Source organism: Lampetra planeri, chromosome 49, assembly GCF_965212315.1.
Source record: "Lampetra planeri chromosome 49, kcLamPlan1.2.h2, whole genome shotgun sequence".
Lineage (NCBI taxonomy): Eukaryota > Metazoa > Chordata > Hyperoartia > Petromyzontiformes > Petromyzontidae > Lampetra > Lampetra planeri.
In genome coordinates, this window is record NC_136155.1 from 3190910 (window position 1) to 3218639 (window position 27730).

The 27730-nt window shown below is 58.5% G+C and overlaps 2 protein-coding genes across 3 annotated transcripts; one reads left to right on the forward strand and one right to left on the reverse strand.

Moving 5' to 3' along the window:
- Nucleotides 1-858: 858 nt before the first annotated feature.
- Nucleotides 859-17917, forward strand: GOLGA2 (golgin A2). Its single transcript, XM_078616138.1, is given in 28 exon segments — nt 859-988; nt 1913-2041; nt 2966-3061; nt 4030-4079; nt 5044-5107; nt 5596-5652; nt 6470-6550; nt 7123-7161; nt 7537-7596; nt 8160-8253; nt 8406-8512; nt 8624-8682; nt 8946-9087; nt 9775-9864; nt 10375-10482; nt 10844-10931; nt 11436-11587; nt 12251-12469; nt 12855-12968; nt 13643-13810; nt 14410-14691; nt 15200-15310; nt 15312-15398; nt 15638-15740; nt 16089-16195; nt 16688-16871; nt 17032-17133; nt 17450-17917. Coding segments are annotated over 28 exon segments (3129 nt in total). The 5' UTR covers nt 859-937; the 3' UTR covers nt 17635-17917.
- Nucleotides 17918-20139: 2222 nt separating this feature from the next.
- On the reverse strand, nt 20140-26932 carry UMPS (uridine monophosphate synthetase). Of its 2 annotated transcripts, XM_078616140.1 has the most exons (8): nt 26421-26932; nt 24314-24464; nt 22661-22785; nt 22355-22462; nt 21348-21783; nt 21079-21254; nt 20858-20972; nt 20140-20596 (listed from the first exon to the last, which is right to left on the reverse strand). In XM_078616140.1, exons 1-8 carry the CDS (start codon nt 26553-26555, stop codon nt 20415-20417), a joined length of 1428 nt encoding a protein of 475 aa, XP_078472266.1. In that variant the 5' UTR covers nt 26556-26932; the 3' UTR covers nt 20140-20414. The 2 variants fall into 2 exon arrangements, with proteins under 2 accessions (XP_078472266.1, XP_078472265.1); XM_078616139.1 differs by having other exon boundaries at nt 21079-21783.
- Nucleotides 26933-27730: the final 798 nt, after the last annotated feature.

Consider the following 27730-nt stretch of genomic DNA (forward strand, 5'->3'; position numbering starts at 1 on the left):
GTTGTGGCCGAAACGTCGTGAGAATTGTATTTTATTATGTACATTTTTTTTTATTTTATTATTTCCCGTCTACGTGACTTTAACGAAAGATTTAAAGCTTTCGTGACTGCAGGGATTCATCTTCTTGGTTCTTTCGGTAAAGTCACGTAGAAGGGAAGTAATAAAATAATAAAAATAAAACATAATAAAACAATTCTCACTGAGAATTGTTTTATTATGTGACTTTACCGAAAGAACCAAGAAGATTTAACGAAAGAACCAAGAAGACGCTCTCGCATTGCTTGAGTCACGATCACACTCGAGCGCTCTCGCATTGCTAGATTGACGATCACGATGGGAGCGCTCTCGCATTGCTAGATTGACGATCACGATGGGAGCGCTCTCGCATTGCTAGATTGACGATCACACTTGAGCGCTCTCGCATTGCTTGATTGACGATCACGCTCGAGCGCTCTCGCATTGCTAGATTGACGATCACGATGGGAGCGCTCTCGCATTGCTAGATTGACGATCACACTTGAGCGCTTTCGCATTGCTTGATTGACGATCACGCTCGAGCGCTCTCGCATTGCTAGATTCACGATCACGATGGGAGCGCTCTCGCATTGCTATATTGACGATCACGATGGGAGCGCTCTCGCATTGCTAGATTGACGATCACACTTGAGTGCTTTCGCATTGCTTGAGTGACGATCACGCTCGAGCGCTATCGTATTGCTAGATTGACGATCACGATGGGAGCGCTCTCGCATTGCTTGAGTGACGATCACACTCGAGCGCTCTCGCATTGCTTGAGTGACGATCACACTCGAGTGCTCTCGCATTGCTAGTTTGACGATCACACTCGAGCGCTCTCGCATTTGCTAGTTTGCCGATTACGGCCTCGCTGACGCGGCGCCGCGGTGCACGCCGGAACCCGAGGACGTGGTCGCGCGTCATGGCGGAGGGGGGCAGCAGGCAGGCGCGTCTCGCCGCGGCCAAGAAGAAGGTGACGACGACGACGAGGCCAGCGGCGCACGGGGCAGTCGTGGGCTGGGGGGTTCACGGGGCGCGCGAGGCGAGTGGTGGGGGGGGGCACGAGGTGGCGCTGCTGGGGAGGAGGGGAATGGGTACCCCCCCCCACCGTCGTAAGGCGCCGGCTTGCGGGGTTCAACCCGGACGTACGCGGCTGAGCGGTCGATTTGGCCGTCTGAAGCGTCTCCTCGCTTGTCTCTGCGTCTCCTCGCGCGTCTCCTCGTCTCCTGGCGCGTCTCCACTTGTCTGTCTTCACATGTCACTCTCGACTGAGACCGCCGCCTGTCTTAAAAGCCTCCCTGTCTTCGCTTGTCCCCATGTATCTTCGCTTGTCGTCACGCGTCTTCCTGTGTCTGCCTTCACTTATCTGAAAATGTCCCCCACCGCCACGGCCTCCCTTCCTCCACCCGTCTTCACACGTCTCGCTCTGTCTTCACGCCTCTGGGCGCGTCTTCCCTTGTTCGCCCGTCTCTTCACAGGGCCACTGACCCCCCCCCCCTACCACCACCTCCAAGTCTATTTCCCCGCTTCATCTTTTCGTTTTCGACTTTGTGTGCACCGTACGCCGGTCACACTCTACCCCTCAACGCCCCCCTACCCCCAGATCCCATCTTCGTGTCTCGCTGTCTTCACATGTCTCCATTTACATGTCTCTCTGTCTTCACCTGTCTTGAGCTGTCCCACCGCTCCTCTCTCCACTTGCATTCATGGCCTCACCTTTATCTCCCCACCTGTGTTGAGATCTCTTCGTCTGAACCTGTCAGCACGTCTCGCTATCCCCCCCCGCCCGTCACCAACTTGTCTCCGTATGTGTCCAGTGTCAACATGTCCCTCTGTCCCCACGTCCTCCACTTGTCCTCACCCGTCTCTGTATCCCCATGTCCCCCCCCCCCCCCAGCTGAAGGAGTATCAACAGAAGGCAGTCCCCGGCGGAGGAGATGGCAGCAGCGCCAAGAAGAAGCGGCGAGGACGAGACGGCGAGGAGGGCGGCAATGACCCCCGGGATGAGCGGGACAGCCGAGAGCAGGTCACCCGCCAGGCGTCGCCCTCGCGTTCACCCTCAAGTTAACCTCGCGCTCACCGAGCGTTACCCGAGCGTTACCCGAGCGTTACCTTAGCGTTGCTCCTGTCAACCCACTCGTGGGTGGCGCACGCTTGTCGCCCCAGCGCTGTGGAGGCAGCGGCAGCAGCGGCAGCGTTGGTTGGTGGATCACAGAGAAGTTGTGAAACTCCCTTCCTACAGCAAGTGTGGAATAATCGCCATCCGTGTGGGGATAGAGTGTTTCCCCCTCGCACCCGTGGGTTTTCTCCGGGTGCTCGGGTTTCCTCCCACATGTAAACACTCGATAATTGGCTGATAACGCCTTCGTATATAGAGGACCCCAGAGCTTGGGCAATTGTTGGAGCCACTTCACCAGCTGGCTGCTTTCTTGTCTGTGGTTCCGTCCACTTATTAAATTATTATCCGTTACCCTGGCATTATCCTGAAGATACCCTTGTGTTACCATAATATTACTGTCACGTTACCCTGGCGTTGCCATCCCCTGTCAGCCGTTAACCCAGACATTACCCTGACGTTACCCTGACGTTACCCACACCTTACCCTGACATTACGCGAGTGTTACCCTGGCGTTATCCTGAATGTTACCCTCTCATTACCCGGTCATTACCAAATCGTTAATACCGTGGCATTATCCTCTTAATACCCCCCGCCTAACATTACTGCCATTTAACGCCAGAGGGATTGCTGTTACCCCTAGCGTTGCCCCTGCCGCCCGCCATCATCGCCTGACCCCTGCTGTGCCAGCTGTTAACGTCGCTCACCGTGGTCGCCACCCCAGCTCGCCGTCGCCAGACACGTCGCCCCTCACCCTCGCCGTCGCACGTGACCCCCTAACCCCCATGTGTTCATCCCCCCCCCCCCCTTCCCCGTGCCGGGTGCTGGGCGCAGTCGGAGGACGAGCGACTCTCTGCGAGCGCCGGAGAGGCCGACGAGGAGACGGCGGCGGGGGCGGTGGGGGGGTCGCCCCCCCCCACGCTCACGGAGGTGCATGAACCGCCCTTGCATGCGTCATGTGACCCGTGCATGCGTCATATAAACCCTTGTGTGTCGATCACGTGGTCTGTCGCACGCGTGACCCGTGCATGCATCACGCGGCCCCGCGCCTGTGCAGCATGACCTAAGCGTGCTCAGATGGCTTGTGCTCCTAACACGTGACCAGTGCTTGCATCATGTGATGTGTGGCTGCAGCACATGACTTGTCTGTGTAACGCGACCGACTCACACAGAGCGACCCACAGAGATTAAAGACAAAGGATCGCCTGTTTAGCCTTAACAGACTGCTAGGGCCAGTTCTGTCAGCGAGCACCTATTTAGGCGAGCATGGCACACGAGGGGGTGGATATCTAGCACCAAGCTTGGCCACCTTTGTCTTCCCGGTACTCATGTTTGTCCACCACACCCAGCAATAACTTAAATGTGAGTCGACCTAGGGGGAGGCCCAAGATTGGTTCAGATAACTGTCACTCATGTCGGCCGTGAACGGATCTCGGGTCACCTGATTCATAGCGTGGTGCACTAGCCACTGCACTACCGCTCCGCACACACACAGCGATTTGCACACACAGCGAACCACACACACACATACACATAAATCTGCACACACAGCTCACCACACACACACAGTGAATCAGACACATGCAGTGATCCCCATACACAGCGAAGCACACACACACACAGCGAACTACACACACACAGCGAACCACACACGCACACAGAGATCCACACACACAAAGTGAAAACAAACACAGCAAACAACACACACAGCTAACCACACAACGGTCCACATACACAGCAAACCACACACAAATACACCGTGATCAGCACACACAGCGAACCACACACGCACACAGCAACCCACACACACAGAGTGCCCTTGTGTTCCGTCTGTCCTGGATGTGGCCCAGCGCCTTGGCTGGTGGCAGGGATTCTGAGTAACGGGGTTTGTGCTGCAGGTGGCGGAGGTGATGGATGGGGGGGAGGAGGAGCAGCAGGAGGGAATGCGGTAATAGCAGAGGCACAAGCGCACTCATTCACACTCTCTCATGTCGACACGGACAGACGTGCAGACACACAGACAATGACCCCCCCATAGTCTTCAACAGGCTTTTGGGACAGGTGCCGTTAGCGAGTTGCACCTCTATGTAGGCCGGCATGGCACACGGAGGGGGTGGTTGGACAGCACCACGCCTGGCCGCCTCTGTCTTCCCACTGGTGATGTTTACACTGCACCAGGTGCTCATTTAAGGCTGAGTCGACATAGGGAAGGCACAGGACCGATTCAGGTAATCAAATATGTCACCGGTGTTTCCCGTGAGCGGGAATCGAATTTTTGTCACCAGAATTGTCGCGCCGTGCGCTTACCACTGCACTACCACTACCCAAAGACAAGACATAAATCCCCTGTTTACCCTGAACAGACTTTTGGAGTAAGTGCTGTTAGCGAGCACCTATGACGACTGGTGCGGCACATGAGGCCACGCACACACTTAAGCAGATACACTAAATGACAAAGAAAAATGTTTAGTGCAACGCAATACTCCAGCAGACACACACACAGACGGAGGCACATATACATCAATATACACAGATGCACGCAAGTCAAAGAATCTAGCTAAAGCCTTGGTCTGGTGATGGTGTGGAGTCATGGTGATGGTGGTGATGTAGTACCGCATGATGCTACATGGTGGTGGTGGTGATTGTGTGGTGGTGGTGGTGTCATGACGATGTGGAATGGTGTTGTAGTACTGCGTGATACTGCTTGGTAATGGGGTGTGGTGGTGGCGGTGTGGTCGTGGCAGTATGGTAGTGGTGGTGTGGTACTGATGGTGTGGTAGTGATGGTGTGGTAGTGGTGGTGTGGTGTTGGTGTGGTAGTGGTGGTGTGGTACTGATGGTGTGGTGTTGGTGTGGTGGGGGTGTGGTGACGCGGTGGCTGCGGTTCTCATTCTGCTGCCCGTGTCGTCACAGGGACGTCTCGTCCACGGAACGTTTGCGCCAGATCTCTGTGCAGATCAACGGCCTCATGTCTCAGGTGAGTGAGGGAGTGCATGCGTGGGTGTGTGTGCAAGCGTGTGCGTGTGGAGTGGAAGTGTAGTGGTTATCACTCTGCTCTACGAACCCGGCGATCCGAGTTCGATTCCCGCTCACGGCCAACACCAGTGACGATTATTTGAACCGGTCCTAGGCTTCTCCTAGGTTGACTCGGCCTCAAATTAGTACCTGGTGTGGTGCGTAAACATCGCCACTAGGGAGACAAAGGCGGTTTGTTGTGGTGGTGGCCACTCCACCCCCTCGTGTACCGTTCCGGCCTTCATAGGTGCTCGCTAACAGCACTCGCCTCAACAGTCTGCTAAGGCTATACGGAGGATCTTTGTGTGTGTGTGTGAGCACGTGTGTGTGCTCACTAATGGCACTTGCCCCATCAGTTTGTTAAGGCTAGAGGGGGGAACTTAGTCTTTGTAGTAGTTGTGTATTGCATGTGTTTGTGTTCTAACGAAGTCTGTGTGAACTGTGTGCCAGTCAAACTACCGCAACGGGGAGAGCGGCAGCCACTCGGCAGACACCAGAGAACTGGAGGTGAGATGCACAAACAAAAACAAAATATCCCCGTGTAGCCTTAACAGACCGATGGGGCAAGTGTTGTTAGCGAGCAGCTATGAAGACCGACACGGCACACGAGGGGGTGGGTGGCCAGCACCAGGCCTCGGCTGTCTTTGTTTCCCCGGTGCTGACGTTCACACACCGCGTCAGCTGCTCATTAATGACTTGAGCCGACCTCGGAGAGGCCACTGATGTTAGCCGTGAACTGGAATAGAAACTGGGTCACCGGGTTCACAGAGCAGTGCGCTAACTTGCCACAACAGGATGTGTGACCGCACGAGGGATCCATGGCGTGCTTGTGTGTAAAGGTGCGTGTCGGCTCAGCCTCAAATGAGTACCTGGTGCGGTGTGCAAACATCGCCACTGGACAGACAAAGACGGTCGTGCGTGGTGCTGGCCACCCACCCCCCTCGTGTGCCGTGCCGGCCTTCGTAGGTGCTCGCTAATAGCACTTGCCCCAACAGTCTGCTAAGGCTATACGGAGGATCTTTGTCTTGATACGCATGTGTGTACATGTGTTGTGGGCGTGGTGCTGGCCACCCACCCCCCTCGTGTGCCGTGCCGGCCTTCGTAGGTGCTCGCTAATAGCACTTGCCCCAACAGTCTGCTAAGGCTATACGGAGGATCTTTGTCTTGATACGCATGTGTGTACATGTGTTGTGGGCGTGGTGCTGGCCATCCACCCCCTAGTGTGCCATGCCGACCTTCATAGAGGTGCAACTCGCGGACAGCACTTGCCCCAACAGTCTGTTAAGGCTACACGGCTGATCTTTGTGTGTGTGTGGACGCACAGACGAGGAACCAGGAGCTGACTCAGGCTCTGGACGCTGCGTCGCTCGATCACAAGAGACTCCTTGCAGACCTGCACGACGCCGTACTGCACCGCACTCGCCACACTCACCACACTCACAACAGCCACTCACCACACTCACAACAGCCACTCGCCACAGCCACTCGCCACACCCACTCGCCACACCCACTCGCCACACCCACTCGCCACAGACACTCGCCACACCCACTCGCCACAGCCACTCGCCACAGCCACTCGCCACAGCCACTCGCCACAGCCACTCGCCACACCCACTCGCCACACCCACTCGCCACAGCCACTCGCCACACCCACTCGCCACACCCACTCGCCACACCCACTCGCCACACCCACTCGCCACACCCACTCGCCACAGCCACTCGCCACAGCCACTCGCCACACCTACTCGCCACATTGACGAACCATACCACAACTCATACTCACTTAGCACACGCAACACACTCGCTGACCACACTCGCTCACCACACTCGCTCGTATATGACACTCGTCAGACTCGCAATATTCACTCGCCACACATCACACTCGGCACATTGACACACCACTCCCACCACCCTCACCACCCTCACCACTCACCCCTCCGGGACTGACCCCCTCTGCCCTCTCTGTGTGTCCCACAGAAGCAGCAGAACGATGCCTTGGAGACAGAGCTCCTGAAGGTGGTGGCACATCCTCACTCTGTTCCTGTAGTGTGTGTGGTGCGTGTGTGTATGTGTGTGCATGTGCGTGTGTGGTGCGTGTGTGGTGCGTGTGTGGTGCGTGTGTCCGGTGTGTGTGGTGCATGTGGGGTGTGTGTTGCGCGTGTGGTGTGTGTGTGTTACACGTGTGCAATGTTTTGGACGTGTGTATATGGGGTGTAACGTCAGATGTCACGTGTTGCAAGCCGTGCGTAACGTCTGGTGTCACCTAACATGTTGACCTTGACGCGTCACGTGGAGTGCATTGCGTTTACCTCGCAATGCGTGTCACATCTCGTCCTTAACGTGTGAAACACGTCTCACAGATTGCATGTCGCGTGTCGTCGTATCTCTCAGGTCCGCGCTGATCAGGAGAAGCGGCTTCACAGTGAAGGGTCAGCTTTGGAACAACTGCAGGTCAGAGGTCAGGGGTCAGGGTCGTGGGTGGGTTTGGGTCAGGATGCCGCGTGCTCTCCCGTGCTGTTAGCCGGGTGACCTGTGATTCAGCGCTGTGGAGGCAGCAGGGAGGGTTGTTGGATCACGCACAGATGGGCTGAGGAGGTGCCATACCCTGGGCTCACCAAGAGAAGGCAGCAAAGCAAGTGGACTAATCGCCATCCGTTTATTCCACCCGCACGGGGCTAAAGCGCTGCCACCTCGCGCAAGGCGTGGCTGTTCTCCGGGTGCCGCGGTTTCCTGCCACGTGGTATAATTAACACAGCTCATCGTTAATTGGCCGGAAACTTCTTGCAGACAAACGCCCAACGTAGCAGCAGCAGCAGCACCCTCCTGAACAAGGGTCACACGACTCAGTGTGGCTCTCCTAGCTAATGAAGTAATTTACACGTTTTTAATTTGCGCGTGTGCTGCGCGGGTGCCGCGCGTGTGACATGGCGTGCGACGCGTGTGACATGCGTGCGACGCGTGTGACATGCGTGTGACGCGTGTGACATGGCGTGTCGTGGTCTGGGCCACCCCAGGTGCACGTTCAGACGATCGGGATCCTGGTGTCGGAGAAGTCGGAGCTGCAGAACACACTGAGCCTCGCGGATAAATCCCTGCAGCAGAGAGCCGGTCAGCACCACAACCACAACAGCCGCAATCTCGTGTCTCTCTCTCCTATATCCCTCCCTCTGTCTCACGTCCATGCCCTCGTGCACCTCGTGTCTCTGCGTACCCATGCCCCATGTCTCCAAGTCTCTGTGTCTCCGTGTCCCCGTGTGCAGGCGAGGTGGAGGATCTGAGCGCGCGCCTCAATGCCGGGCGCCAGCGCGTGTCGGAGCTGGAGCGCGCCCTCTCCACCGTCTCCTCCCAGCACAAGCAGGCCGAGAAGGTGACGCGCAGAGCACGCCACGTGACACGCCGTGTCCCCGTGTCGCGCAGAGCACGCCACGCGACAAGCCATGTTCCCCGAGTAATGTTGATGCCGTGTCTGTGCTCGCAGCTCGCCAAGGAGCTGCAGACGGAGAGAGCGGCCGTGGCGGAGGAGCGAGAGCAGCTGATGTGAGCGTGCGCTGGGGGTGCCATCACGATGCCTGTGGGAAAGTGAACTCCCGGTTGGCTGGGCTCTCTCCCTCCTCTCGATTTGTTCGGGTGTTAAAGTCAACAGCTGAGAATCTCATTCTCCTCTGTTCACTGTGCCGGTCACACCATGCCCCCCGTGCGCCGTGCCGGCCTTCGTAGGGGCCACCCGCTAATGGCACTCTGCCCCTGCACTCTGGTGGAGGCTACACGGGGGATCTGCGCGTGCGTGCGTCTGCGAGTAGGCGCGTGCGGGACGAGCTGACTCAGCAGACGTCGGAGCAGGCGGAGCAGCTGGCGTCGCGCGCCGCCGAGGTGCTGGGGCTGCGCGAGTTCACGGAGGAGCTCAAGGGCAAGCTGCACATGGCCGACATCATGGTGCAGCAGGTGAGCCAACGGCGCCGCCACCACCGCCACACCGCATGCATGTGCGGTCTCTGTGCGCGTGCACGCGGCGTGCTCACCGCACACTAACCCCACACTCGCCGCACACTCGCCACACACATGCGGCAGGCACACATTATAGTAAAAATAATCAATCTTAGCTTGAAACGGTGAGCTGTCGCCGCCGCGCGGTATCTGCTCATTGCTCTCGATGAGGGAGAGAGGGGACGACTCAGAGAGAGAGGGAGGGGACCACTCAGAGCTGCCAGGAGGAGGAACTACAGACGGGGAGCGGGAAGGGAGCAGCAACGGCACTACCAACAATTCCCCGAGCTCTGCGAGGCGTTATCGGCCAATTGATGATGAGTGTTGACGTGCGGGAGGAAACCATGGTTACCCGGAGCAACCCCACGCGGGCGAGGGGGAAACACTCGATCCCATGCCGAGGGAAACAGGCCGAGTCAATACTTCTTCTGCTCTGCCGTCTTCCGGCGAACCGACGTCACTTTGTCCAGATTACGGACCGCAGGCCTTGCCGTGACGTCACCGTGAGACGCCTGAGAGGGCAAAACCCGTGGTGGAAGAGCGATACGGAATCCACGCATGCCGCCCGATTTTTCGTCTTTGTTTACAAATACGAGCGTGCCTGCGTGCCTGCGTGCGCATTCCCCCGTACGTGTGCGCTTGCAGCTGTCGAGTCAGGCGGGGATGCCCCATCTCAACCAGCAGCTGCAGCAGCTCTCGGAGGAAAGAGAACAGCTCCAGCAGCAGCTGCACGCGGTACGGACGCTGCTGCTGTGGTGGCTGTGTCCGCGTGCATCCGTGTGTGTCCGTGCGTGTTTGAGTGCCTATGTGTTTGTTTGTGGATGTGCGTGCGTGTGCGTGCGTGTGCGTCTGTGTGTGTGTGTCCGTGTGCGTCTGTGTGTTTCCGTGTGTGTGTGTGTATCATTATTGGTGGGTAGCAGTATTGTAGAGGTTAACGCGCTGCGCTACAAACCCGGCGACCCGAGTTCGATTCCCGCTCGCCAACACTGGTGATAATTATTTGAACCGGTCCTGGACCTACCCAAGGCCGACTCGGCCTCAAATGAGTACCTGGTGTGGTGTGTAACCATCAACAGTGGGGAGACAAAGGCAGCCTTGCGTGGTGCAGGCCTCCCACCTCGTTGTACGCCGCGCCGGCCTTCATCGGCGCTCGCTAACGGCACTTGCGCGAAGTCTGTTCAGGGCTACGTGGGGGGTTGTCTTTGTGTGACTGTGTTGAGGGCGCTGTGCGTTTTCCCGGTGCAGATGTCGGAGTCGGTGCAGCAGCTGATGCTGGAGCGGCAGCAGCACCTGCAGCAGATGGAGGAGCAGGGGCGCCTCTGGCAGGAGACGGCTCGGCACTCGGCACAGCAGGTGCAGCCGCACCGCTCGCACGCACGTGTGCTGTGTCGGGCGCAGAGTGCTGCGTGTGTGTGCGGTGCGTGTGCTGTGTCTGACATGGTCTGCCATGGTGTGCTGTGTGTGAGCTGTGTCTGACAGGGTGTGTTTTGTGTGTGTGTGTTTTCTAACACTGTGCGCTGCGTGTACTGTATCGAGCATGGTATGCTGTATGTGCTGTGTCGCGCATGGTATGCTGTGTGTGTGCTGTACTCTCTAACATGGTGTGCTGTGTGTGCCATGGTGTGCTGTGTGTGTGCTGTGTGTGCTGTGTGTGCCATGGTTTGCTGTGTGTGTGCTGTGTGTGCCATGTTTGCTGTGTGTGTGCTGCTGCTAGGTGGAGCTGCTGTCTCGTGAGAAGGATGAGCAGGTGGTGCGCATCACAGAGATGGAGCGGTCGCTGCGCGAGCTGGAGCAGCAGAAGGGTGAGCTGAGCGCTTGCGGCACACACCCAGTACACACATTATAACGCAGTGCGCACGGCACGTACGGTATGACACGCGCTGTGTTACCTACATACAGCAGGTAACAGCGCACGCACATACACAGCACGTTAACGCAGCGAAGACAAAGGTCCCCTGTTGCAGCAAGTGCTGTTAGCGAGCACCTATGAAGGCCGGCACGGTACACGAGGGGATGGGTGGCCAGCACCACGCCTTTGTCTCCCCAGTGGCGATGTTTACACACCGCACCAGGTCCTAATTTTAGGCTGAGTCGACCCAGGGGAGGCCCAGGACCGGTTCAGATACCGAACCCGGGTGGCCAGGTTCGTAGCGCAGCTCACTAACCGCGACACTACCGCTCCTCACGTTAACACAGCACACACACAGACACACACACAGACACACACACAGACACACACAGACACATACACACGTGTCACACAGCAGCCGCTGAGTGACCGCCGGTGCCCCCCCCTCCCCCACCAGTGGTTCTGTGCGAGCAGGCGGCGCAAAAGTCGAGCGCCGCCGTCGCCACGTCGGAACAGGAGGGGCCCTCGGAGCGCGAGCACGGCCTGGCGGTGGAGCTGGAGAGGGCGCGCAGGGAGAAGGACGAGCTCGTAGCCCAGTACCACGCACAGGCACGCGCACGCACGCATCCACGCGCACACACGCACAGACACGCACAGGCACGCACAGGCACGCACACACAGGCACGTGCATAAACACATACACACAGGCACGCATGTTCACGTGCACACGCAGGCACACACGTAAACACGCGCACACAAGCATGCACGTATACGCGCACACACAGACACGTGCACAACAAAGCACACATACGCACAGGCACGTGCGCACACACTTAACTCCTTACCCACTGTCTACTCAGCTGCGCACGTGTGAAAAGCTGAGTGAGTTGAAACAGAAGATGGTCATTTCTCCTGAGCACACACACACGCTGGTACATAAAGAAAGATCCCCCATTTAGCATTAAACTGTTAGGGCAAGTGCTGTTAAGGAGTAGCACCGATGTAGGCCGGCACGGCACACGAGGGAGTGGGTTGACAGCACCACGCCCGGTCGCCTTTGTATCCCCAGTCCTGCTGTTTACACACCGCTCCAGGAAGTCATTTGAGGCTGAATCGACCTCGGGGAGTCCTGGGACCGGTTCCGATATCCCCCCGTCACCGCTTCTGGCCGCAAGCGGGAAGAGTGAAACTTGGGCCGGCGGGTTCGTAGCGCGTCGCGCTAACCGCTGCGCCTCCGCTCCCCGCGCTCCCTTTACCCCGCCGTCCGCCCAGGTGCGCGACAACGAGCATCTGAGCGAGCTGAACCGCGAGGCGGAGTCGCGGCTGCTGGCGCTGGAGTCGCGGCTGGGGGACCTGGGCTGCGAGGCGAGCGACCGGCAGCGGCTGCTGGAGACGGCGCAGGCCGACAAGGCCACCATCTCCCGCGCACTCGCGCAGAACCGCCAGCTCAAGGAGCAGCTCGCCGAGATGCAGAACGGCTTCGTCAAGCTGGTGAGCGCCGTGTCTCTCCGCGTCTCGCTGTCCGCGCGTACCCGTGTGCCCCCGTGCTCGTCGTCCCACTCCCCGTGTTTTCACTTCCCCCTTTGTCTCCCCCAGCGTGCCCCATGTCTCCCTGTCTACCCGTGCCTTGTGTCATCCCTTTGTCACCTACCTTCCCCTCGTATCCCACATGCACCCTTACGTCCCATTTCCCCACGTGTCTGTGTCTCAATCTTTCCCGTGTATTCCGTGTCTCCGATGTCGCCCATGGCCCTACTGTGTCCCCTTGTCCCTGCGTGTCCCCACATCCGTCTGTGTCCTCCCGTGTCCCCATGCTGCTGTCCCCTGATGGCTGTGCTGTCCCACCGTGCCACCCCCGCCGCCGCGTCTTCCACAGAGCAACGAGAACATGGAGCTGGGCAGCGCGCTGCAGTCGGAGCAGCACGTGAAGAAGGAGCTCGCTCGCCACATGGGCTCCCTGCAGGAGAACTCGCACGAGGTCAAGGAGCAGGTGGAGCTCCCGCCACCGCTACCACCGTGCCACCGCGCATGCCACGCAACAAATAGTTTCTGATAATTGTTTTTTTACCCTTTTATCTGGCAACAAAACTGACACCTTTGTTGCCAGATAAAAGGGTAAAAAAACAATTAGCATATTTTGCTACTGGCAAAGGAGGTTCCAATGGTGTAAACAATAGTTTCTATTTGTACGAACCGTCGTCATTGGTGCAAAGAATCGCAGATCGAAGCACCCGCTGTAGGATTTGTGACGCCGTGCCCAGATTTTCGCTCGGAAAACCGCAGGTAAGCGAGGGAAGGAAGGGCACCCAGAACCGGCACCGCCAACAACGATCGCCCAAGCTCTATGATCCTATAATTGGGACGTGTGGCCAACTCCATCCCGAAAACACAACGGGGAGCCACACTTCGCAACTTGCGCATCTCCACACGCCGTCCAAAAACAGTGTGACGCGCGTGGCCTGTAAACGGTGACAAACGGTAAACACACACACACACACACCAATACACCCCGCCACTCACCACTAAGTGACGGTTACGTCAGCGGAGTGCCTTCCACACTTCACACGGCCATCAAAGCGCACCTAGCCGGGTACACGCGCCGTGGCGACCGGCGGCTCGCCATCGATGTCGTCGTCGTCGTCGTGACCGTTGTCTTCGTCGCAGCTGCAAGCCAAGTGCGCGGAGGCGGAGTCCCTGGTGGCGGAACGGAGCGCGGTGCTGCAGCAGCTGCAGCAGTACGGGGCGGCCGTGGTGCAGCTGCAGGCGGAACGTGACGAGCTGCACCGGCAGTGCCTGGCCCAGAACACGCTGCTCGACCGCGTGCAACACCAGGTGCGGGGCCCGCACACGCACGTGCAGACGGTCACTTCAGATACTCGTTTAAGGCTGAGTCGATCTGGGGGAGGCCCAGGACCATTTGTTCATATATTCGTCGCTGGTGTTGGTGGCCGTGACGACTGCTCCCATACAAAGATTTCCCCCCCCCCCTCCCGCATAGCCTCTAACAGACTGTTGAGTCAAGTGCTCTTTGCGAGCAGCACCTGTGAAAGGCGACGCTGCTCACACGAACTCGACACGTTAAAAAAGATTTATTAGTCTGTTGAGGAAGGTGCTGTTAGCAAGTACCTATGAAGCCGGCACACGAGGGGGGTGACCAGCACCACGCCGCCCGACTGCCTTTATCATTTATGGCTGAGTCGAACTTGGCTCGCGAGGTTTGTAGCGCGCTAACAACTGCACCACTGCTCTAAGTGCTCAGCAACCACACACATACATGCACACGCGTACACACAAGACGCAGCTCCACCAAGTGCTGTGTGCGAGCTCCTAATAAGCGTGGTACCCTCCCACTACAACCTAGAACAAATATTACCATTAATTCTGGTTATCATTTGTGTGTGACCGTGACCCCGTGACCCCGTGTCGAGCAGGAGGCCGAGGCTCGTTCCGCTCTGCACATCGCGCACGACAAGCTGCGCGCTCTGGCCCAGGGGTCTCAGGTCACCGTCGACGGGTCGCAGGTCGCCGTCGCGGAGGGGGTGCTGCAGGGCGGGGAGCGGAGGGTGGGCGAGGGGGACCCCGAGGAGGGCTGGGCTGTGGGGGGGGCCCTGCAGGGGGTGCTGGAGGACATGGCGTCGCTGCTGGAGGCGCCGACGGACGCGCCCGCTCCGTCTCCCACAGACGAGGCTGGGGCCGAGGAGCCAGAGGAGACGGTGAGGGGCTGTGGGGTGTGTGTGGGTAGGGAGCAGTGTGATCAGGGTGTGTGTGTGGGTAGGTAGGGAGCAGTGTGATCAGGGTGTGTGTGTGTGTGTGTGGGTAGAGAGCAGTGTGATCAGGGTGTGGGTGTGTGTGGGTAGGGAGCAGTGTGATCAGGGTGTGGGTGTAGCGGTTAGCGCGCCGCGCTACGTACGACCCGGGTTCGATTCCCGCTCACGGCCAACACCGGTGACGATTATCTGAACCGGTCCTGGGCCTCCCCTAGGTCGATTCAGACTCGAATGAGTACCTGGTGCAATGTCTAAACATCGCCACTAGGGAGACAAAGGCGGCCGGGCGTGGTGTTGGCCACCCACCCCCTCGTGTGCCGTGCCGGCCTTCATAGGTGCACGCTAACAGGACTTACCCCAGCAGTCTGTTAAGGCTATCCGGGGGATCTTTGTCTATTTGTTCACCACGTGTAACCTATGCATGCCGTGTGCGGCGCTGCGCGTGCCCGCCCAGGTCTCGCACCTGCGGGCTCTGGTTGAGCAGCGCGAGAGCGAGCGAGCGCAGCTCATCTCGCGACTCGGGGACGTCTACGCCGCCCTGCGTCGTCTCGGCAACCTCGCCGCCCCCCCCCTCGGCCGCCCCCCACCACGGGGAGGGGGCCGTGTCCCCCCAGGAGCACGAGTCTCTGTGTGCGGCCATGGAGCAGCTACAGGTGAGTGGCGGCTGCGGTGATGGAGTGAGTGGTGGTGCATGGTGCGTGGTGACAGGGTTGTTTCCCGTGGGCCGTGCTGGTAACTCCGCACCAGCACCGGTAAACGAGACCTCGTCACCCCAACGCCGCGATCGCTCCGTCGGCTCCCGATCTGCGGTGAGCGTGACGCGGTGAGCGTGACGCGGTGAGCGTGACGCGGTGAGCGTGACCCGCACCCCCTCTGTGCTGTGGCGGCGCAGGTTCGCTTCCAGGCCGTGATGCGGGAGAAGGCCGACCTCCGCGATCAGCTGGAGCAGCTGGAACACCGCTGCGAGCAGCTGTCGGGAGAGACCGACACCATCGGTGCGCACGCGTGTGTAGGTCGACTCAGCCTTAAATGAGGACCCGGTGCGATGTATGAACATCAGGGCTCGGTGCTGCGGAGACGAAGGCAGCGGGGTGTGGTGCTCGCTAACAGCACTTGCCGCAACAGCCTGGACAGGCTGTATGTGGGATCTCTGTGTGTGTGTGTGCGCGTCTGTCGCACACTCTGTACGTGCGTGTGCGCGCGCGTACCTGTACCCAAGCGGTACCCACGTGTGCGTGTGTCACACCCCGTGCGTGCGTCACACACCGTGCGTGAGTCACACCCCGTGCGTGCGTCACACCCCGTGTGTGCGTCACACCCCGTGCGTGTGTGCACGTGTGCAGGCGAGTACATCGCGCTGTACCAGAGCCAGCGCGACGTCATGCGCCAGCGCCACCGCGACAAGGACGAGTTCATCAACCGCCTGGCGCTCGACCGCGACAACATGAAGGTGACGCCGACCTACGACCCCTACGACCCCCACGCTCCGCCCGACCCACCGTCCCATCGCCCCTCTGACCCAGGGACCGCGCCATTGCGGTGACAATTTCGTAGAGGCGATGGGACGTGCGGGTCAACGGCTCTCAGTCGTTGCTTATCCCCCCTCCTGGAAACAATCTGATTAAGGGGAGATTCACTGTGCACCTCACAAAGCTCATGCTTGTAAACTGCGAGTCATGCCGTTAAAATATTAATGAGATTCGTCCATGTGTGTTCATCATGTGAACCTAATAATGTATATAAATCTATGAAAGTCACTCCACATTTGCCAGAGGTCCTGATTGGATCTCAAAACCTAACATCCAACCGTAATATATTCGCGTGTTTGCTCCGTACCACATCCTCGTTATCATATTCAAAATCATCTTCTTAATCATCACCACCACCCCTGTCACCCAACCCTTGCCCACACGCCCTGACCCTTGCCCTGTGACTCCGGCAGGTGAAGCTCGGGGAGCTGCAGGAGCTGGTGATGAGACTCCTGGCCGAGAGGAACGCGTGGGGGCTGGAGGGGCCGGCGCCACGGGGGGTAGCGGCGGTGACGGCAGCAGCAGCAGCGGGAGGAGGACCCAACGAGGAGAAGCAGGAGGAGGGAATGGGCCCTCACCTGCCCAACGGCACCCAGGGTGACACGGCCACACGCCACAGCTGACCCGCGCAGCTACAGCCACGCATCCTTACAGCCGGTCACCGCAGGCACGGCAGCCCAGATACGGAGAAGCCGCCGCAGCCTCCGGTCACTTCCGTCACTCATGGCGACACCCCCCCCCCCCTCTCTACCCGCAGACGGAGATGAAGGAGATGAAGGAGGTGAAGGAGGTGAAGGAGGTGAGAGCGAGGGGGCGAGGGAGAGAGCGGCAGAGACTGGCACGGAGAGAGCACACACAGGTGATGCACACGGCACACACTGTACACACAACATAATGTCGCACTGCACTGATGTGCCATACACAACACACCACGCATACTGTGTAGTACACTGCGGTACGAAACCTATAACATGATACGCGCTATATGCCACTTTGCATAAAATACGTCACATGATACACACCATGCACAACACATTACACTACACACGACACACCATATTATACACCACACCACACATACTCACTGCACATGCGACTGAAACTAGCTCCAGTGAGGTGCGTTGACTCGAACCTCCCTCCCTGTACCCCGCCCCCCGCTTCTCATCCTCCCGCAGACGACGACCCTCGGCCCCCCACGACCGCCGAGCCCCCCGGCACGGCCGGGCAGATCATGCAACTGCTGCAGGAGCTGCAGGAGTCGCGCGGGCCCTCCTCCTCCTCCTACCTCGACGAGTCCACGTGCATCCCCTTCTTCTACCGCGTGGACACCGACAACGAGGTCAAGGTCATGCTCATATGAGGTCGCGCGTGCGAGGTCGCGGCCTTGCCCACCAACGCGCCCGCGGCTGCCTAGTCCACGGCACAGGCGGGCGGGCGGCTGGACGGGCGGGAAAGCAGCCCCGGCAGCGGCATGGAGGGGGTTGCCAGGTCGCCCGGCAAGCGGCTTCGCGGACGTTCACACCTACGCGGATCGCTCAGGTGTGAACCCGGCTCTTGAGGTCACGGCCCGTGGGCGAGATCGCGTCAAGAGGTCAAGGTCACGCGTGCGCGATGATCGCGTGACGTCCGGAGGGCGGAACGGTTGTGGGGGGGGGGGGGGCAGCGGGTGGGCGGGTGTGGGAGGTTGGAGGGGCTACAGACAAGAGCGATTGATGGGGGTGCGCAGACAGCAGCAGGGTGGTGGTTGTTTTAGGGGGCCGTGTGGGTGAACCCACGGCATGTGCACATCTACAGGCGCATGGTGAAAACGTGTGCGTATGGCAGAATGTGTGTGGGAGGGTCTGCGTAGAGGGTGTGTGTCAGGTGAGGGGTGTATTGCAAAGGTTAGCGTGCTGCGCTATGAACCCGGCAACCCGAGTTTGATTGTCGCTCGCTCGCAGCCATCGTGGGCGACGATTATTTGAACCGGTCCTGGGCTTCCCCTAGGTCTACTCAGTACCTGGTGCGGTGTCTAGTTAACATCGGCACTGGGGAGACAAAGGCTGCCGGGCGTGGTGCTGGCCACCCACCCACTCGTGTGCCATGCTGGCCTTCATAAGTGCTACTCCCTTCTAACAGCACTTGCCCCGACAGTCTGTTAAGGCTATACAGGGGGGGGGGAGGTCTTTGTCTTTTGTACGGGTAGAGGCTGCGCGGGTGTGGAGGTGTTTGCACCAGGGCCCACTCCCGGTGAGTGGAGTGGTGAATGGAGATTGGTTTAGCAGTGGGTTCTTGCAAGTGGAGATTGGTTAGTTCTGTGAACTACAAACGAGTTCTCTTTAAACTCTGAGAGTAGGTGGCTGGGGAGGCTAAGTAGCGGAGAGGGCTGAGAAGTTGGGGGGCTGGGAGACTGCGGGGGGGGGAGCTGGAGCACTGGGAGTATTGGGGAGGGGGTGGCGGCTAGGAATACAAAAACATGGGGAGCACTGGATGTACTCGGGGACTGTGAGTCCAGTCTCCCTCCATGGCTGCACTTGGCAAGATGCTCTCACTTTATACGTTTGGGGCGCGGGGTCACGGGGTCATGGGGAAGAGATGTTAAAGGAGAGCCGGCGTGCACAGCAGAGGTCCAGAATGTCACGGGCCGTGCTGGGGTGCCTGTGTGTGCGTGTGTGTGCGTGTGTGTGCGCGTGCGTGCGTGTGTGTGCGTGCGCGTGCGTGTGTGTGCGTGCGCGTGCGTGCGTCGGTGTGTGTCCATTCCTCTTTGTGACCGTCTGTCTGTATGTCTCTGCGTCCTGCCTGCGCGTGTTGCCTTCATCTGTGTGTCTTACTACGTCGGTGTCCGTCTGCTGGGTGTCTTCGGCGCTACGTGTCTGTGTTGTCTGTCTGTGTACGTGTGTGTCTTCATGTATGTGCATGTTTCCGTCCGTCTCTTTTTGGAAACCTGCTTTTCCAAGTATCTCTGCGTACCGACATCTGTGTATGGTCCCATGTGTGTGTGTGTGCCTGCGTGGCTGTTGTGGGGAGCGGTGGTGCAGTGGTTAGCGTGCTGCGCTACAAACCCAATTGTATAGTAAACATCAGCACTGGGGAGACGAAGGAGGCCGGGCGTGGTGCTCGCCACCAAAACCTGCCCCAACAGTCTGTTGAGGCTATACGGGGGATCATTACTTTGTTGGTGTGTCTGTGTGCCTCGTGTAATCCTGCTGTAAACAGAGCTGTATCGAGTCTCCCATTTCCACGTCGATTTTCCACGACAGCAAAGGCCTCAGCCAGGCCTCGCTTGCTCAGCGTGCGTCTCGGCGCCCGTCGCGTACGCACGGGCACCGCGAGAATATACTACAAGTGTCTCCTCGTTGCGTACCATACACGCACGCGCACCGCAAGTGTGCCATGCGTACCAACGGCAGACTGTGTACCATGTGTATAGCTTACAATATGGGTGTGGGTGTTCCAATCTGATTAAGTGGGTGGTGACCACGTGGACAGTGGTGGGGGCTTGTATTAATTTCGGGGGGGGGGGGGGGGGAGTAGGAGTTGTACCCCCCCCACCCCCAGGGCTGGTGTATAATCGGTTAAGGCTGTCAGATGCCCCCCGACCCCTAGCCGCCCCCCCCAACCCACAAAGGGGTGCTGGGGGGGATTGAGTTTTGCACATAATTGTATCTGGTGGGGGATATTTATTTGAGATTGCTTTGGGAATCTTGGCGCTTTTTGATAAGAACCTGTATCTACTACTATTAAGCCCGGTGTCGGCGGCTAGATTCCTGTTTCATAGATTCCTCGCGCGTGTCCTCCAATAAATCAACCGATTGCACATTCCCCTCCCCACCCGCAGTTCACTATCCCTCCCCGTGCTGCCCACTGCACGCGAAAGACGCGGAGGGTTATTCAACGTAGCTTTATTCACGCCGAGACAAACCGCGGACGTCGCCACGCGCCCTTACAGACGTCGTCGCCAGTGCAGTCCGAAAGGAACCGAGAGTGCAGATTTCTTCAGCCCCCTGCTACATGCTGCCCTTGCCCTGTGTATGCCGCCCCTTTGTATGCTACCACTTCCCTGCGCAACGCTGCTCCTGCCCACGCTGCCCCTGCCCTGTGCCGCTCGACCGCGTCGCCCCACCCGTGCCGCGTCGCCCCACCCGTGTCGCTGTCCCCGCGCTACGAGGCGGTGGCGGGCTGGAGGCGACCGCAGTAGGCGTCCCAGCCGGCCTGCTGGTAGAGCCGGGCGGCGGCGGTCACGTCGGTGGCCTCCAGCACGCCGCGGCCCACCACCATCACGTCGCAGCCACGGCGGCCCACCACCTCCTCCGGGGTCAAGTACTGCTGACCCAGGTCGTCGCCTGGCACGCACGAGGCACGCACGAGACATGCACGAGACACGCATTCGGAAGGGTACAGAAGTGCACACAGGCACAAGTGCGGGTGCGAGTGGTGGGTGCAGTGGGCGGGTGTGTAAAGTGGAGAGTGTGGTGCTACTATGAGAGGTGAGCGAGTGTTTCGAGTAGTGATGCTGTGGGGAGCGATTGGCGAGTGAGTGGTGATGCTGTGAGTGATGTGAATGGTGAGAGGTGCGAGTGGTGAGAGGTGTGAGTGGTGAGCACCTCCCGGCTGTAGCTTGACCCCAGGGGTGACGTGCAGCAGGGAGGGGTCGTGGGTGACGCGCTCCGTGCTGATGAATCCCAGCACAAAGTCGCGACGCGCCTCGGCCATTGCCACCTGCGTGGCATCGCACGCCCCACCGTCAACACTGCGCAAGGGTGAATGGAGCAGTGTGGTGAGTGAGGTGCAGTAAGTGGTGTGCGTAGAGCGAGCCGAGCCGTACCGTTGCCTGCGTGTACCCCTGTGTGGTGAGCGCCCCCTGTGAGCTCATCTTGGCGATGAGGAGGCAGCCCCTCCCCAGGGGCACTCCCACCCCGGCCAGGGCCTCCAGCCCCCCGGGGCCTGCCACGGCATGAGCCGTCACCAGATCCGCCCAGCTCGCGATGCCAAAGACCCCTCCTGCAGTGCACGCCCACACACCACACTCGCTAAACCCGCCACACAATAAACGCCGCACATCGCACGCTGCAGTACACCCCCCCCCACACGTACCCTGGTACTGCCGCCGGGCGGTGTGGCCGATGTCGGCGAATTTGCGGTCCTCGAACAGCAGGAAGCGATGGCTCCGCGCCAGCTCGGCCAGGCGCTCCGGCAGGTCGGCCGTGAAGTCGTCGAGCGCGTCCACGTGCGTCTTGAGGAGGCACACGTGAGGGCCCACGGCGCGCGCCACCGCCAGCAGCTCCGCGGCCGTGCGCACATCGGCCGACACGCACAGATTGCTGCGCTTCTCCTCCATGAGGAGCAGGAGCCGCGAGGCGACGGCCGACGTCGACGGGAGACGCGCGCGCTGCCCGTAGCTCTGTGCCACCTCGCCCGGCCCGAGCGAGGGCGACGAGGCAGGAGGCGGTGACGTAGCGCGGTTTTGGGAAATGAAGGCGGACACGGAGTCGACCGTGGCCTGGTCGACGCGGCCGCGGTCCAGCAGCACCTGCGGCGGGGGCGGGAGTGAGCGGGACGGCCGCTAAGATTGTCCACCGGGTCGTTGAGTGGACACTGCAACCGCCCCCCCGCCACGGTGATGACCAACACCGGTGTGCGACAGTGCAGGGATTCGTGGTCTTGCATGGTTTTCACAACGGATGTTCCGGTTGTTTTGGCGACAACGACACTGCAGAACGGGATATCACGGAACTGCTTCCAAGATCCTTTCCAAGTGACGCTTTGCCTTTTTATCCGCATACACGAGTTTGGGCCGCAATCTTCACACGCCCCGCTATGGAGAGTGACGTCCCTTGCGTGGCAGTTGCACCGATATAGCTTAAATTCTCACGAGCTGTAATTGGACCCAGTTAAGTTTGTGGGCTGGTGAACCCATCTGTGCGAACCTTTGAGCGCAACTCCCCTCGTAAAGAGCACGCTGGGCGAGCATCGCCCCAGGCCGTGACAGCCAAACCCCCTCGATATGTATGCAGCGGAACGCCTCTGTGAGGTGTTCCCAGGTTAATAAAGGAAATGAATGATCGTTGTCGTTCCCAACTCTATACACGAGTCGCCTTCACCTGCATGAGCCGAGACACGGTGCACACCGAGTGAAGGGTGATGCCAGCGCCGGCCAGGGTCTCGCGGCCACCCTGCTCACGGTCCAGTAGCACCAGCGCGTCACGCACCTGCAGCGTCAACATCGCACAGCGTCAACATCACAACAGCGTCAACATCGCACAGCGTCAACATCGCACAGCGTCAACATCACACAGCAATCCCGCCCGGCTCTGTCCACAATCAAGAGTATGATAGCATCGTGCCACTGCACCACCATCAAATGATCACCATCACGCACACTGTCATCATCACGGGGCATCTCGCACCTGCAGGCCGTGCTGACGCAGCACGTCCGCCGTCTCGAGCACGCTGGATCCGCTGGTGACAACGTCCTCCACCACCACGCACACATCTCCAGCCGCGAACGCGCCCTCCAGCATGCGCGCCGTGCCTACACACCGCGTCACGCCACCACCCGTGTTGAGCCACACCGCATCACGCCACACCGCGTCACGCCACACCGCGTCACGCCAACCCCGTGTTGCGTCACACCACGCAGCGTCACCCCTCGTGTCGCGTCACGCCACGCAGCGTCACCCCTCGTGTCGCGTCACGCCACGCAGCGTCACCCCTCGTGTCGCGTCACCACCCGCGTCACGTCACCCCGTGTCGCGTCACACCACGCAGCGTCACCCCTCGTCGCGTCACCCCGTGTCATGTCACCCCGTGTCGCGTCACACCACGCAGCGTCACCCCTCGTGTCGCGTCACACCACGAAGCGTCACCCCTCGTGTCGCGTCACGCAGCGTCACCCCTCGTGTCGCGTCACCACCCGCGTCACGTCACCCCGTGTCGCATCACACCACGCAGCGTCACCCGTCGTGTCGCGTCACACCACGCAGCGTCACCCCTCGTTGTCGCGTCACCCCGCGTCGTGTCACACCACGCAGCGTCACCCGGCGTGTCGCGTCACACCACGAAGCGTCACCCCTCGTGTCACGTCACACCACGCAGCGTCACCCCTCGTGTCGCGTCACCCCTCGTTGTCGCGTCACCCCGCGTCGTGTCACACCACGCAGCGTCACCCCTCGTGTCACGTCACACCACGAAGCGTCACCCCTCGTGTCACGTCACACCACGCAGCGTCACCCCTCGTGTCGTGTCACCCCTCGTCGCGTCACCCCGTGTCATGTCACCCCGTGTCGCGTCACACCACGAAGCGTCACCCCTCGTGTCACGTCACACCACGCAGCGTCACCCCTCGTGTCGCGTCACCCCTCATGTCGCGTCACCCCGTGTCATGTCACCCCGTGTCGCGTCACACCACGCAGCGTCACCCCTCGTGTCGCGTCACCCCTCATGTCGCGTCACCCCGTGTCATGTCACCCCGTGTCGCGTCACACCACGCAGCGTCACCCCTCGTGTCACGTCACCCCTCGTGTCGCGTCACACCACGCAGCGTCACCCCTCGTGTCACGTCACCCCTCGTGTCGCGTCACACCACGCAGCGTCACCCCTCGTGTCGCGTCACCCCTCGTATCGCGTCACACCACGCAGCGTCACCCCTCGTGTCGCGTCACCCCTAGTGTCGCGTCACCCCTCGTGTCGCGTCACACCACGCAGCGTCACCCCTCGTGTCGCGTCACCCCTCGTGTCGCGTCACCCCTCATGTCACGTCACACCACGCAGCGTCACCCCTCGTGTCACGTCACCCCTCGTGTCGCGTCACACCACGCAGCGTCACCCCTCGTGTCACGTCACCCCTCGTGTCGCGTCACACCACGCAGCGTCACCCCTCGTGTCGCGTCACCCCTAGTGTCGCGTCACCCCTCGTGTCGCGTCACACCACGCAGCGTCACCCCTCGTGTCGCATCACCCCTCGTGTCGCGTCACCCCTCATGTCACGTCACACCACGCAGCGTCAACCTTCGTGTCGCGTCACCCCGTGTCGCGCCACACCACGCAGCGTTGGGCCGCACCGTACTGCTTGGCTTCCTTGCGCCTCATGAGCATGGGCCTCTCGTGCGCCGTGGCCATGAGCGTGGCGATGGGCAGCGCCGTGTAGGGTACGCCGCACAGCAGCGCCGAGGGGCACACGGAGCGGCCCACATCCCATAGGCGCTCCGACACCTGCGGTGGAGGGGAGGGAGACAGGGGGATTGGGTGAGTTGCAATACACGTGATGCAATCATCGAGCTCATCAATAACAGCGTAAAGTCACAGCTGTTACTCGGCATCAACGTCAGCCATATGAAGACATTCATAGATTCACATCGAGACCCACAGACCTATATAGATTCATACAGACCCACTCGCATAGAGACCTACACTCAGAGATCTATAGATTCACACGAAGACCCACTTACAGAGACCCACAGACTCGCACAGACCTATATAGATTCATACAGACCCACTCGCATAGAGACCTACACTCAGAGATCTATAGATTCACACGAAGCCCCACTCACAGACTCGCACAGACCTATATAGATTCATACAGACCCACTCGCATAGAGACCTACACTCGGAGATCTATAGATTCAAACGAAGACCCACTCACAGAGACCCACAGACTTGCACAGATCTATCGATTCACACCGAGACCCACTCACTTAGTGCTCCCGCAGAGATATACTGATTATTACCGAGACCAATAGACTCGCACAGAGATGTATAAATTCACACTTTGAGACAGACACTGTAACAAACTCCCACTGCACATGAAGCATCTTCACGCACCGGATTCCGTTTCTCCCTAGCCCAGCATCATCATCCTGATACTGCTACTCCCTGCCCCCAGCTACCAGGCCTCATGCAACCCCTACCACACTTCCCTACCCCTACCCTACCACTACCCCTTTCCTAGCCTATCACTACCCCTACCTACCCTACCACTACCCCTGCCCTATCACTCCCCCAAACTCTTTCACTACCACTACCCCTATCATCACTATCACGAGCCCCATCACTACTCCAAAACTAACCCTTCCTTAACCCCTCCCCCGCCTGTTCTCCTGTCACCATAACTATAGGTCTGTGTGTGAGTGTGTAGTTCTGTGTGTGAGTGTGTGGGGCTGTGTGCGAGTGTGCGGGTCTGTAGTTCTGTGTGTGCGTGTGTGGGGCTGTAGTTCTGTGTGCGTGTCTGGGTCTGTAGGTCTGTGTGAGTGTGTGGGTCTCTAGTTGTGTGTGTGAGTGTGTGGGGCTGTAGTTCTGTGTGTGAGTCTGTAGATCTGTGTGTGAGTGTGTGGGTTTCTAGTTGTGTGTGTGAGTGTGTGGGGCTGTAGTTCTGTGTCTGAGTCTGTAGATCTGTGTGTGAGTGTGTGGGTCTCTAGTTCTGTGTGTGAGTGTGTGGGGCTGTAGTTCTGTGTGTGAGTCTGTAGATCTGTGTGAGTGTGTGGGTCTCTAGTTGTGTGTGGTTCTGTTGATCTGTGTGAGTGTGTGGGTTTCTAGTTCTGTGTGTGTAGTTCTGTGTGTGTGTGGGGCTGTAGTTCTGTGTGAGAGTGTGCGGGTCTCTCGTTTTGTGTGTGAGTGTATGAGTCTGTAGTTCTGTGTGTGTGTGGGTCTCTGGACCTGTGTGAGTGTGTGCCGGTCTCTAGTTCTGTGTGTGAGTGTGCGGATCTTATAGTTGAGGGTTATGATGATGGTGAGGATGAGGGCGAGGATAAGGGTTATGATGATGATTATGATGGCGGTGATGATTATGATGATGGTGGTGATGATGATGAGGGTGATGATGGTGGTGGTGATGATGGTGGTGGTGATGATGATGATGGTGGTGGTGATGATGGTGGTGATGATTATGATGGTGGTGATGATGGTGGTGATGATGGTGGTGATGATGATGATGGTGGTGATGATGGTGGTGATGATGATGGTGGTGGTGATGGTGGTGATGATGGTGGTGATGATGGCGGTGATGATGGTAGTGATGATGGTGGTGATGATGATGGTGGTGATGATGATGATGGCGGTGATGATGGTAGTGATGATGGTGGTGATGATGATGATGGTGATGATTATTATGATGATGATGATGGTGATGATGTAAACTTGTGCCCACCAAGACGAGCTAAGTGGGATCCCGACCTGCAGCATGAGGCGCGGGTGCGAGACGATGACGCGGAGGTCGAAGTAGACGGGGGAGGCGAGGCCGCTCTTGAGCGTGAAGCTTCCAAACTTCACCGCCTCCGCCTCGAACAGCGCCTCTACGAGGTCCTCCATGGCGCACCGCTCAGCCTGAACAACCACCACTACCACCACTACTACCAACAACACAAGCAGCAAAGACCCCCCGTGCCTAAGCCTCTAACACCGCTGGCCAGAACCAAACCCGACCGCTTTTGTCTCCCTCGTGGCGATGTTCACTGCACACCGCGCCGGGTACTCATTTGAGGCCGAGTCGACCTAGGAGCACAGCTAGTGCAGTGCCACCACTACCAGCAGCAGCAAACAAAGCTCCCTCGTGTCCAAGCCACGAACAACACTGCTGGGGACACCTATGAAGGCCCGAACGGGGCAATAAGAGAGTGGGTGAGTGGGTGGCACCACGCCCGAACCGCCTTTGTCTCCCTCGTGGCGACGTTTACTGCATTTAAGGCTGAGTCTACCTAGGAGCACAGCCAGTAACAGCACCACCCGCTACCACGCACGTCTAGGGGCGGAGCGCGCGGCCACGTGGTGGTGGGGGGGGGTGACTGTACAGGGCACACGTGGTTAATTTTATTTATCTATTAACGAATCAACAAAACCACGGCTTTGTTTATTTTAACAAATGTTCAAAAGGTGACCTCCGTTAGCGTAACAATCGCGGTGTCCTTTATGTGTTCAGCGGCGCAGATTCAGGAGGCACGGTTAGGCACTCACAACTATAAACATGTGTACTGTACGTTTAATGTGTATTGTCTCGTGAATTGATGAGGTTTCGAAAGCATGTGGTAAATACTCTTAGTTTTTTCGGTAAAGTCACGTAGGTAAAAATAAGAATAAAATAATAAATTGTTATTCTTTTCTTATTTTTTTCCTACGTGACTTTACCTAACAAACCTTAAGAGTATGAATCCTTGCAGTCACGAAAGCTTCAAATCTAGAAGCATGTGATAAAAACAATCTCCAATTATCAAACATTAATTTAGATCGCCAATAATTAAAGATTCGCTGTATTTAAAAATGTGTAACAAACTTAATATTTGAACGTTCAAAATGACAAAATGTCGATAATTTATATATTAAAGACGTCTTTATTTGAAGTTTTCGTGACTGCAGGAATCCATACTCTTTGGTTCTTTCGGTAAAGTCACGTGGGTAGAAATAAAATAAATCAAATCACGACTTTACCGAAAGAACAAAAGAGTATTAAGGACATTTAAAAATGTCTAATTGAGGATACAGGATATTGA

Coding starts and splice junctions, on each gene's coding strand:
- UMPS (XM_078616139.1), bottom strand. CDS start 26,555: ATGGAGGACCTCGTAGAGGCGCTGTTCGAGGCGGAGGCGGTGAAGTTT. Junction 21,784..22,354: donor CCGTGTCTCGGCTCATGCAG/GTGAAGGCGACT, acceptor CCCCCGCCGCAG/GTGCTGCTGGACCGCGGCCG. Junction 20,597..20,857: donor GGTCAAGCTACAGCCGGGAG/GTGCTCACCACT, acceptor CGTGCGTGCCAG/GCGACGACCTGGGTCAGCAG.